General features: G+C 33.4%; 1 protein-coding gene across 1 annotated transcript; it reads right to left on the bottom strand.

Annotated features, from left to right (window-relative positions):
- Nucleotides 1-7,105: 7,105 nt before the first annotated feature.
- Nucleotides 7,106-13,361, bottom strand: LOC142977759 (uncharacterized). The gene is made up of 7 exons (XM_076121845.1): nt 13,352-13,361; nt 12,606-12,731; nt 12,319-12,435; nt 11,335-11,414; nt 8,433-8,541; nt 7,982-8,120; nt 7,106-7,259 (listed from the first exon to the last, which is right to left on the bottom strand). The coding sequence occupies exons 1-7, from the start codon at nt 13,359-13,361 to the stop codon at nt 7,106-7,108; spliced, it is 735 nt and encodes a 244-aa protein (XP_075977960.1).
- Nucleotides 13,362-13,657: the final 296 nt, after the last annotated feature.

Below are 13,657 nucleotides of genomic sequence, written 5' to 3'. Positions count from 1 at the left end.
GCGCATAGGGGTAAATCTGTAGATCGACGTAAAATAGATTGATCGCGATTTTTTTGCGAGCTATAGAAAAACGCCCAATCAGTTGGGAGCTCCATTATGTCATACGGGTAATAGGAAGAGCGCGAACGTATTACGACGGTGAATAGATGCACTTGGAGGAAATAGCGCGATCTCTCACGGCTGATTGGTTGCCAGTCGCGAGGATTTTGTGATATTTACACGCTCAGATTTTCAGATAATGTTAGAGGTGAGCAGAGGGAGAGATTGGAAAAGATATTTTAGAAAATAGGTCATTTTCAACTTTGTAGATAAAACGGTTGGGAGGAATTCAATTGAAAATAACAGTTTGAGGGCATTGACAAATCTCTGTGTAAAATATCAAACTAAGCATTTCCCATTTTACTAATAAACTACAACCTAATATTATTATGAACTCAGTTTCGTGAACAACACGTGAAACATTAAACTGTATTCATACAAACTTTACAACAAACATATCATATTAACCCTATTCATAGCATATAAACAACGTGGGAAGCATAAAAGTAATAACAAATGTTCTGACCGCAACAGTAATGAACCGAGGCTAGAGGCCGCAATAAGTGCGGTATTCTAGTGGTCTGCTGACCCCACTTTAATTTCAACCGACAATGTTATCAAATGAACCTCTGCCGCTCGTAAACTAAGCAATTCGTTTTATTGTAATTAGATTCCCAGTAAGAACTAGCTTTCTATTCGTATTTTGCAGATAATCACATTAGGGAATTTTGTTTGGGTAAAATAGATTCGAAATGAACTAAACAAATCGTTTTTAAACATGAAACCAACGCGCCAATGTTATCTTATTAGCTTTAAATATACTTTATGTAAAATCAGTAATGATATAAGATATCGTGCGACAATTTATCATAATTTTGGTAAGTTCATTAATCATTATGTTTGCATGAACGTAATATTAGCAACAATCAAATGGGTCTTAGAATCCAAACCACTAGTCTAATAATAATCTCTGTTAAGACGAGTAATATACCTACGCTGCAATTTAGGCGCTGAGACCCAATTTCTATACCGAGTATCTCAATCTAGCAATTAAAATTATATAGAGCTAGGGTTTTCGACAGGCGTATTCTGGCAGACATTAGAGCATTAAATGTAACTTATACAAATTATGGTGTTACAATGTTTAAATTCTTTAGGAATTCGTGGTTAAATGACAACTGCCACCCGGATCGATCTGTCAAGTTAAGCTACGCTTGCCAAGGTTGGTCAGTGGATGAGTGAACAAATATGACAGGCACGTTAAGTTGTGGCTACCGGCGTTTTCAAAGATCTTTGACAGAAGTCAAAAGCTAGAAGGTCTTTCAACCTGTTATATCAAGGGGTATCGTGTTATAACCTAAGTAACTTAGTTGTGGAGGTCCAAAAGCATAAGCAGCCGCTTGAAACCTAGTAATATTTCCACAAAATTATTTAACAATTTAGTCTCCAACTTTTCGGTAGACGGCCATAAATCTGAAACCAATACAGAACTCTGAAACAACGACAAAGCCAGTATTCTCTGAAAATATACCTTCATTTTATACATGACATTACTCTAACAGCCTTCGTCGCTTACATTAGAATAAGCCAGGGACATAAACATACGATGTTAGATATATGCAATCATAAATCAGGGAACCGAACCGATGTCCGTCCCGACGATCCCAATGGTATCGCCCGCTATTGTATAAACAGTGTAAGTCAAAAGACACGGAATTTATTACGTTGGACCCATTTTATTGGCAGAACAATCAGGTCTGAGGTAACTTCTTCGTGAAACATTTTCGGGGATCGGTCAACATTATTTAGTTAGAACAAAAATTTATGCTTTAAAATAAATAAATGAGAAGTAAGTACTTACAGAGTTTTGTATTTTTTATGAAATTTCTATTGGGTGTATAAAAATAATTTGCCTAAATCATCAAATCTTAATTGAATAAAAGTAATTTTGATTGCAGATTTTGATCAAATCAGCTAGATATAATATTTTTATACAAATAGATAGAAATTGATATTAAAATTCACGAACAAAGCACCAACATCGTCGCATCGGGTCACGAAATCCATTTACAGTTATAATTTAACAAACATTGGAAACTATTTGCTCGGATTAATGGAAATTATTTCGTATCGCTGACGATTCTCATTGGAAATCATATTACATTGATTTGTGCGTTTAATTACCTACATTGTTATACTGATTAATGATTAGCTTCAATTATATTTGCCGAATAATATTGTTCTCTGTGGAATACGTATTATATGTATTAGTTTCAACCTTTATCGTACTGTGAACTTAGGAGTGAGAATGCATAACAACTGTCATTACTATACTTCAATCTACTGACCAACGAATCAATCTACCCGAATAAAAAGTTTAGTAATACACAACCTAACAACCTGCCATTAACCAGTCCCTAAAAGTACAAGCAAGAGTTTTAAATGTTTTAATCAAGAAAAGTCATTTGCAGCAACAATTTAGTCCAATAACACTGACAACTTCAAAACTTAACTATATAACTTTGTACTGCAATCACCTAATTTAGTACAAGTGGACGTTTGGAGACTCAACTTTAATTTACCCGTGAATTTCTACAATTTGTAGTTCACCTTTAATTAGTGTCGACTAGGTAAAGTTTAGGTTATGTATAGTGTACATAGTTCAACACTGATTATCCGAGGCGCGAAGGGACCCACCGCAAGGGCGGGTCAAAACTTGTCTGGACTCTGGACCTGTTTAATTGCGTTCTCCTTGCCCATTCCCATTACGAGTGTTGTTAGCCCCGCGCTCTTTGTAGTTTTAAATGAGGTTTAATGATGATTGCAGAGCTGTAGTGTGGGGCTAATTACGATCCTGAACTGTATTGTCACGCTATCGTTGTGTGAGTTTTAGCTTTGACATGAACTCATTAGGCAACAAAAACTCTGCCCGTCGTTTCAACGACGAAATGAATCAAAGGATTTCAGTCTATTGCATATTTATGGCTGTAAATTTTAGTTTTTATAGAATATCCGACATATTATTTGAATATATGTATCGTTAACCTTTTAACAATTCGGAAATTATTTACATTACAGCACCATCGTTCTATTTTAAACAAACAAAAATGAATAAACCTTCATTGCAAACTAATTTGAATTCAAAAGTAACTAACATTAAATTACAATTAAAAGGTTAAAATATCTTCATATCAAAACATTGGTATCAAAAGCGGCTGAACTAAGCCGGGGTAACATCGCAAAGCGCGGTTAAGACTTTGTTGACATAGACCGGACGCGCAAACAAGCCCACTATCCCACCGCAAATGTAGAATATAATGAACACCTGTTTAAGTAAATATTTAACTCAAAGTTAAAATAGCCGCTGAAATACGTGGGATTAAGTTGCGTTTAACGGTAACAGTTGAGTATTTGAGGATGCAAGAGGTATAACAATATTATAATGTAGAGTCGTCTGAAATTGCCTTTGGTATTTCCTCAATAGCTATCCTTCTAGAATTAGTAATTCCTCCTCTAACGCCTATTACATACGGTTATATATAATTATGTATATACAATAGTAATAATTATATACCGCTATGGTTAATAACATTAGCTTGCCGAGACATAAAATGATCCTCATAACAGAATATCGTATGAACTTATAATTATTATCCAGCGTATGTCGACACAAACGCAAAGACCAACAAACCATTTCAACAAACACTCGAATAAACGTATGCAATTATAAATGAACATTTAATTTGAAACGGAATACACAGGATCTGGCACGGCATTACATGGAATTTCGAATGTTGAACATATTTTTTACTGTTTGTGTTGTGTAACAAAATATTTGTGGAATAAACAAACTAGGAACCCTTTTACAGGGGTTTATTGGTGCAATATATTATAAAATTTAATTTACATTTGCTTGCATACATTAAACGCTAATTATATTGATGCTTAGCTCTATATTAACCTCAATAGAACTATACTTAAAAGTGAAGCAGAATAAGTTTTGAAGGCAATTGAACTTATGTTACTATACTCTCCCTGTTAATAACATAAAGCTGTTGTAAAAACGTTAAGAAAATATTTCTTGGTTTTCAACGTTCACATTTTCTGGACCAAGACCGGACTGAATAGCGGCACGTTGTGAATTGGATCTTATACCGTGTATATTTGCAGAGGCACTGTGAAAAGTGCACAATTTACTTGCGTTCCAACTTCCTACAAGCTCACCTCCCGTCGGATTTTTCCGGTATTTCAAAAAAGCTTTATACTCTTCAGCGGCGGCGATGCAACTTGTCTTGTTACAATGAAACTATGAAGCAAAAATGTCGTTCTATTTCCTTCACAATAGCATAGTCGCTTTACCGGAAAATTTTCACAGAAAACTTAAGTATAAAAAGAGTTTTTCTCTTGTCCAGATTTTGGCATTAATCTCTATAAAATAAAGTGCAACTAACAAGCTAAAAAACACACATTCTTCATGGACGGCATCGTGGTAGTAATAATGAAAATTGCCTTTAGGGCGATATTAACCCCAGTTTGAGCCAAAACGTAGACGATATCCACGTTCCAAGTTTTTTTAAAGTCATTACATATTTGCTCAATATATTCTCATTCTTAATACTTAGCACAGGTTATCTAAGTTCTCATCAACTAATTAAAACATATCTACCACTAAAAAGTTGATCAGACTTTTAATGGGATTAAGTTGAGGAAGACTACATTTCCTACCCCTTTCAATAAACGGTAATTCCCACCTTACCTCGAGATATTTAAAACCTTAGTTAATCACTCTCAAGGTACCTGTAATACACCGTGAAACGATCTTTTGATCCTTTATATTAACTTTTAATGGTCGTCCATTTTGCTAAAATTAATATGCAATTTGCATGTTAATCGACTGTTAAAAGGAAAATCTTAATTTTACTCAAGATGAAGTTTCTTAGCTTGTTAATGAAATTTTCTACTCGTACAAATTGTGTCTAATGAATAGGTTTAAAGCTGAATAGTTTTGTAATGTTGAGTAATTGACTACGTCCAGTTTTGTGCTTAGTAAGCAATTAGTTAAGAGAGAAAATTTTAGGAAGCGCTCCAATTATTACTCATCGCCAGAACTTGGTTTGTTACACAACATTGAGTTATTAAATCTACTATTTTGAAGTATTTAGGACGTATTTAATTTATTAAAAATAAACAAATCGAATAATATCTTATAATAACTGACAATTACTACTTACATACATACGATTGGGTAGGTATATTTCTTTGAGGAATGGTGACGAGTAAACCAACGGAATGTCTTTTTAACACGTAGCCGCTACAGAATTATCACTTCTGGAAAGTTGTTAACTTAGTTTAACTTCTACGAGTTCTTGTGACTTCAAAATTAATCTGGAGGAGTTTTCTGACATCTATCCGCTACACTGCGCTTGCAGATTTAAAAATTAAATAAAAAACTGTATACTTTTCTTTTAAACTTAAATGAAAATTCTTTTGCAAATAGAACTAGCTAGTTAACAGAAAGTACATTATTTTAATACATTAATCAAAACGAAACATAAACAATCAAGACTTTACAATATGTTATAGATAAAGGAAACTAATATTCCAAGATACGAGCTCATTCAATTGACTAGGGAAATCTGCTTCACTGTTATATGCAAAATTTCAAATATTTCATTTTAAAATGACGTAGAACAAACCGCCTCGACTCTTGGCAGATTTTCAACAACATCTGCCCCACAATCTTGCGGGTATTTTTCTTAATGTCACTCGGAAATGCTTTGCTAGACTTTTTGGTGAATTTAAAGCTGCTTTATTATTGGAGAAAGCTTCGTAAACAGTGCTATCGAAGCTTGGGTAGACGCCAACACTTGCCCTCATTATCATACACTGCTCTATCGAGTAGGTAATTTGAACACTTTCTGTTACTGGATACTTGGCTGTCTTTTGAATGCCTAATCGTATGAGTTCGTTCATATGAGTCAATTCTGATGTTACATTCCAATAAGATACAATTAAGATTCCATTTCTTATTGTGGGAATACATAATAGCACATAACAGACTCTGTGTTTAAGATTTATGCATTCAAGCTACATGAAAACAAGAGTCACAGGTGGCAATCGGATTATGCTTGTTATACAAAGAAGTAACTTCAACATTCGTTGCGGAAGGGTCATGCAATGGTAGTAATGGTACTCACTTTCTACTTTTGGCAAAGAAATTTGATTTTGTTAAATATTTTTTGATGCATATGTTATTAACATATAAGTATTTTAATTTATTGGCAAGTATTTACCTAATACCTCGTTTATTTTAAAGCACATATACTTTTTACTCTACCAATTAAACAACTATAATTTAATCAATGATATGCAAATAATATCAAGTATAATTTTACTAAAAGTTACAATATCGAGTTCATAACAATATGATCCATGTAAAGTTACAACTGAACTCTATCATAGCATCATAAAAAGAACCAATGGGATTAACTTGAAATTCATAGTCATCTATGTTTTACGATCATATTCACACAGTGGTAGTAAAGTTGTAATAACATCGCAGGTGCAAACTTTCTACTGAATACGATTTATACAATAACTTACGCTTCTATGACACGTTTTACAACACAGGATTTTGTATAGCAAATTTTAGTACAAGATGTATAAAATAAGGGGTACTTAATACCTAGAGCTTACGATGGAATTAAAACCAATTGCTAGTCTTTACTCTTCCCCTTCCTTCAGATAAGAACCGAGCTAGTAGTTAATTTGATTTGGGTACTTTAGGCTCATGAACAATAAAGTAAGTTAACCATTTTGACAGATTGTGACATATTTTGATAATATGCATAATGTTTCTAGGAAATGAGAAGGTTCCAGATTCAGTTTAATAAATTAGTTAAAGATATACGATCAACCTACACCTAAGATAAGGTTTCAGTAGTCCTATATTAAAAAGAGTAAAATAAACAAGCAATGCCTTCCAAAACATAAATAAAAACAAACACAACGAAATAACAAAGTCGTTTTATTACTCAGAATAACATTGAAAATAAAACAAAGAAACTTAAACATTCATTCCATATTCTTTGCAGAGTCTAGTGACATGATGTGCTGCGACAGCGGCTCGGCGCGGCAACGTCGCGACGTCGTCGCCTGTCGCCGGACGCACGCTAAAAGCCTGCAGTCTGCACGTACCGGCCATCATCCGTCCTATTACCCTATGGAGTATAAGCCCCGGAAAAATATTGAAAAGACTCCATTCAGCAGCTCTATTATTTTTAAGAGACTATGTAAGTGGGAGAGGACTAGTCTAGACATTTTATACGAGAACTATAGTAAGGGTGCTCTTAGAAAATGGAAATACCTAGTTTTCTGTGCGTTAGGACGGTTCTTGAAATGATAACTGACCTTTTAGCTCACTTTAAGGGACGATATAACTTACGATAAAATCTATGGCGAGTCATCATCATCATAGACAAATCAACGTTCAGAATTACAAAGATAGACATACTATTAATTTCGTATTATGTTTCCATTTATTTATTTGATACAAACAAAGGAACGATTCAGAGGACATGACATCTAATTTTATTTGTTTATCGCTCCAGTAAAAGCTACGACCGCGGATTAAGACCGGATTACAACAAGGCCTACAAAGGGCGCCGGTAAACAATCCAATTACACCCCATCCCAATTCAGACAAGTGAAAGAAGGATTGAGAGAATAGTTTAGTATAAACAATTTATTTTGTGGTGCACCTGACTGTGAAGTAATGGGATACAGTGGGACAATTAAGTTTACATTAACACTTTAAGAAGAAACTTTAAAGTTTTGTAAAATATTTTGATGTTTGCTGGTGTCGCAAAGTAAGCAATAAAAGGCTCTAAGAAGACTTAACTACTTTGTAATAATAACTTTACATGTTTATGTAAAATAATACCTGACAGTAGAGGGTATTTTTAATTCCGTGAGCAAAAAGTCGATTTCATAGTATACCACTTGCATTGCCGGTCCGTTGTCATCTCTAATAACCAAGTTCTTAGAGCAAGACTCGCCTGGTCTTACGCTTACACATTTTGCTGGAAAAAAAATAAAAATAAACCGCACTAGTTGGGCACGAACTATAAAGAAAAGAACTTTTCAATATCAATTAATTCTGCTGAATTAAAGTAATTAACTAGAAGACATTGATATTTTACAGACACTCTAAAAGACGAGATTGAATGACATCTCCACATTTTTCAAAATAAATAACAACAAGCCAGATAGTTTATCATTACCTACAAACTTACCTTGCCCCATATAACGTGTTTCCTCCCCTCTATTGTGCCCCAACATGACATTAAGCTTATCAAAAGAATAAAAAACATTATCTCATCAATCAAACTCACCGACGATTTCGTAAAATACAAAAACGCCGATGTCCTGCAAAGCCTTGTGCCATTTAAGCACCTTCTCCACGGGACCGGAAAACGCCCTCGGACCGCTTTTGTGGAGCGCCTGAATGCGAACGTTTATTATTATAACATCGTCGCGTTTCGTAGATATGTGCGATCATAAGCTGTTTACGTGTGGAAAAGATTGTGAAGGTATGTGATATTACATGCTGATACGAAAATAAATACCTTCTAATGAGGTATCTCTATGAGATTAGGTAGAAATCTTTAAAACAACATTTATAATGTTTTCATGTACCTATTATTGTTACAAGTAAGGGTGCCCATAAGTTATAAACAAAACTCTGCATACCATCATAATTTAATGAATTACATGTACATGAAATGTATCATGGGATAATCCAACAAGTAAAACATGACCCAAACAAATCTAGTTGTGGTTGCTACAGTGCTACAATTGCACGAATATTGGATTAATTAGTAACGATGTTACTAATAAATTTTGACTAATCACGTATTCATTTATATGTACGCTTGTTCGTTTATGAATGAAATGTTGGTGTTTAATTAGCCCTGTAAGCGGAATACGAGTGTATTTTCATATTATAAATCAAATGATATTAAGTAGCGCGAATATCGGAATATTATTTTGTATTTGTTGGATTACTTTTGTATCGATTTCTAGACAGCTTTCCAAATTCTTGGGAACACAAAAACAATTTTGTACTGCTACGTCAAACGAGATATAAAACAAAACTATGAGTAAACGAAAACCCGTCAGTGATTTTTGATCTGATAGAAAACACAAGGCAAAGGAAATAGCGGACCCTACTCGTCTCTTTGCCGAGATAAATCGAACGGGCCTAAAGGAATGTTCAAGAAATCACTTTTTTCAAAGACAAAGGCACGGATATTGCATCGAGCGAGCGCACCGGCACACTTCCCGCAATGAACTTCACTTTATTTACTTAGACGAAATCAATGGTGAGGACCGGCCTAGTGGACGTAGAGTACTAAGACGAGAAGAGTTAAAACTAGATACATCAAATATTAAAATCTAGTTTTTATATGGCTTTATTAATATTTATTATTGGATAATATTACTTGTTAAAATTAAAGTAACAGCCACTGATAATAAAATTACGTATTGAAATAGATATTCTTTATTAAAATTGAATCTCTACCTTTGATATAAAACTGGTATGCAAAAACCGTGAAATGAGATTCCCAATATAACTTTGAGTGAAAAATGCATGGGCACTATCCTCGCACCGCTATCCCACGGACCGCAGCCCTACAGATGACAAAGGAGAGAAATGGTCGCATTTACTTTTATTACCAGCTATTTCTTTAAGTTTTTATTTTATGAGTCAACTCGCTATGGTTTTTGATGAAGGCCTTCTGTCAGACCGAGACGTTTTGACGTGGGGGTACGTTGATAACGGTATGAATATAATTAAATTAATTGTGTAGATCTTTCTGGAGTAGTTGAAAAGGTATGCTTCATTTGGTACTACAAACATGGGGTGGTATGTTTACAGTTGGTAAAGTATTAATACAACCAAACTATTTGCAGTACAGGTACCTACAGTAGAAAATATGAAACACACATAAAGGTACAGACATACAAGTTGTTGTTAAATCAAATGGCATTGCTAACTAATGCGATATTAAATTTTTCTTCTATAATAATGTTAACGTTTTTAGTATAACTTCAAAATAATAATTCATTAATTAGATAGATACGATACGTAAACCGAAAAAATAAAAAATGATAATCTACGAGTAAGTTATACTAATAATACTTTATTGGATATCGCATTGCATTTCATAGCAATATACCTACTGCTTTTAATAGAGACATGACTATGTGTGTGATAAATTGACTTGGACATAAGTAGCGCGTGTTGTTATTGTTCTAAGAATGCTTTTATTATCAATCTACGTCCAGACAGATTTAGAAAAAAAGACTACTGTAGATATACCTATACAAAATCATCATTTGAAAATCCAATGAAAAGATAAAAAATAGTAGATACCTACCTATAATAGCGACGTAAAAGCAAAAAAACTAACAATTAAATTTCAGAAAGAGTCTTTGTATAATATTTGTTCCTTCGCGTTTATTATATTCGATTATATTGAGAATATATTTTGCTTTGAAATACGTAAGCAAAACAAAAAAACACAGACCGAATATTGTATGAAAATAATCTGACGAAATTCGTCGCGAAACCTATTTTGTAGAATGATGATAAAAGTGGCCGTACATAATATGTAGTGTAATATCTAAGGAACATTCAACAGTGTTAAAGACAAACATAATCTAACAGAATGGAGTACGGAAGTGCCAAGTTTATAAGATGAAATGATTTATTTTATTTAACTTGTGATGAAATGAGGTGAGATATTTCGGTTACTTCTGCAAACCAAAATTGAGGTCTGTAATCCAACTTATGACGGATGAATTATGAATGCGATATTAAATAAAGGTAGTTCAGAGGTACGGTTGAATATTTGAGAGTATAAAATACGCTGGGGTATAGTCAGTTAATATAACAAAGTGGTAGTTAAAATGGGATGATAATTTTCAACCCAAAGTTCTGTACGAATTCTTGTTAAGGTGTAAACTACTGAAATGTTTGGTAGATTGTCCTTGTTAAGAAATCTACATGACATACTAAAATATATCCATTTTCGTATCGTAATATTGAAATTTAAAAGCACCATAATATCGTGGCCTATGAGCGTTATTTTAATATAGATATTTAAAACTATATTCGTACAAATTACAATCCAGAATTAGCTAAAAAAAATGTTGTAGTATATTAAAAGTTAAAATATAAAATACTAATGTTAATAGATATAAATTGTACATTTTAGTCGTTCACTTTACCTGGAGTTTGTCAGCTCTCGACATAATTTGATTCTGATTTTCTTTCTTCAAGACATTACTTGCTGAAGCTTGAGGTGTCACTACAAAAAGTTGCTGAGTTAAACTTTATAATAAAATATCTTTATTCTGTGAAGAAGCTAGTGTAAAGAAGTACTCTGATAGAGTTAACATTTTTAAGTTATTTTTACTTTTGGAGTGAAGAAAAGTATCAACTATTTTAGATTAATTAAAATAAGTCATAAAAAAATACATAATTACTCCAAGAACATCGTCATTATACCTGCTCAATAACTAGAAATAGCGAAAATTTTGTCTATAAAAATGTTACTCGAAAAAAAAGTTACAGTTAAATCCTTTAAACTTCTTAACTCTTTCTTTTCAGGGCATATAAAATCTCTGTTCTGGTTGTATTAAACAAAATCAATATCAAACAAAAAAAAACATCCCTCCACATCAATGTAACAACTTGAACAATTATAAAGCGAGACCACATTTGTTCAAATAAAGTGTGTACGTGTCTTTAATTAAATCACGTTCTTACGGTGATAGGGGAGACTTTTTGAACTCAACCCATTGGGGGAGCGAGTTGAAACGCGTATCCTGCCAAGTATCGCGAAGTTTCCCTTTAGAACTTAGTTGTCGAAAATACACGAGTAATGAGCTTGTTAGACTGAGTTACGGGGCTTTAGTACAGGTCGACCGTGGATACTTTCGCGTTTGACACCACTGGATAATTTGAGGTTTTAATATTTGGGGCGTGCAACTGTTTTCATAATGTTTTTGTGCTCATTTCTAGATAAATGTATGTCTACACAGTAATATAATTATGCTACGTTATGTTTTAAAATTTCAGGTTTAGCTATAGTTTATATTATAAAATGTGCTCAGGACTTAGGAACACGTCTTTAATAATTGTTTATGTGTAATATAATTTTAAAAGTAAAAACTATGGAGTTACGTGTTCTGTTATTAAATTAATCTTACCTTTCATTGGGCTCGGTGGTGCATGTTCCTTCGGCATAAATGGCTTGCTTTGAAAACCAAAAGGATTTACGTTCGCATCGAAACTGATCACATTTTTGGGAGGGTCTGCACGTGGAACTATCAAAAGAAAAATTAAAATGCAACTAAATACTATTTAATGTTCTAAATATTATCTATAAATAATTGACATAATATCTACCTTTGCCTTAATCAATGACTTAAAATAAACAATAAAATAATAATAAGTATATTTATAATCAAATCAAATAAATTAGGTAGGCACTCACCAATCAGTTGTGGCGTAAAAGTTTTGGGTTTATTCTTCTCAGCTCCAGTGAAGCTGCGGTTTTGATAGTTACAACCAAAACTGGGCTCGTTTGATACATGAGCCGTCTCATTTTGCATCGGTTGACCTATAACGATTGCTTTCATCAGCCCTTTGTACATTCAAACTAAAATTGGACTCTCAAGTACCACTAGACCAGTAATATTAAGCTTTAGAGAATATGAGTACACTTTTGAAATAGCCAGTAAAATATATCGGAATAATTTTGTGTGTCTAGCAAATTTTAACAACCTTTACATAAGCTTGTTAGTTAAGTACAATGCATAATTCAGACATAACTAAATGTTTATCTTGACTTATCAAACTAGACTTCGAATAATTGGCAGAAATCACGATTTAAAGGTTCTGATAAAATTCCTGACATTATCACTATCTAGCCTAGATCGATGTAAACTTAAATATAACAGAACTAAAAGCCATGAAAGAAGCCCATAACGGAACTATGGAAAACAGTAACGTTCATTTTGCGAAAAATACGCTAATTTAAGATAAAACAAACATAGGTAGATAACATCGGGTACCAATTATCCCGCGGAAATTGTAAAAGTGGACTAAGGGAAGGGTTCCAACACTCTAATAGATTCTCGGTCAGATAGGGATCGGATCGAACACGGTATATAAATAAGGATCGTGGGATCGCAGAATATGCGGGACTAATTTTTACAAATATTTTTGTGTAATAATTACCTGTCGACATTTTTCCTTCTATATTTTTTTTAAGTTCTTTCCATAAATGAAATCATACCTTTTTTAGATTCGAAGTGAAACATTGTCATGATATGGAATCGCGGAAATAAAATATGACAAAACCGGTAGCAACAATGTTATAGAAATAAAATTCGGACGATCTTTCGAAGTTCAAACTATATACCTAAGTATTTCTACGAGACATAAGTAAAATACACGGTTTATTAAAGCGCGGAAAAACAAAACTCAAGCTGACACTAACTTAAATTTAACAAACACAAATAGTACCACCCACGCATTGACGCA

Source organism: Anticarsia gemmatalis, chromosome 13 (genome assembly GCF_050436995.1).
Source record: "Anticarsia gemmatalis isolate Benzon Research Colony breed Stoneville strain chromosome 13, ilAntGemm2 primary, whole genome shotgun sequence".
Taxonomy (NCBI): Eukaryota; Metazoa; Arthropoda; class Insecta; order Lepidoptera; family Erebidae; genus Anticarsia; species Anticarsia gemmatalis.
This window is presented reverse-complemented; position numbering and strand designations above follow the sequence as displayed.

Excerpts from the sequence above, each read along its gene's own strand:
- LOC142977759 (XM_076121845.1), bottom strand. Across the intron at positions 11,415-12,318 it reads ACCACCGAGCCCAATGAAAG|TGACACCTCAAGCTTCAGCA; the intron begins GTAAGATTAATT and ends AACTTTTTGTAG. Across the intron at positions 8,542-11,334 it reads CGAGAGCTGACAAACTCCAG|GCGCTCCACAAAAGCGGTCC; the intron begins GTAAAGTGAACG and ends GTTCGCATTCAG.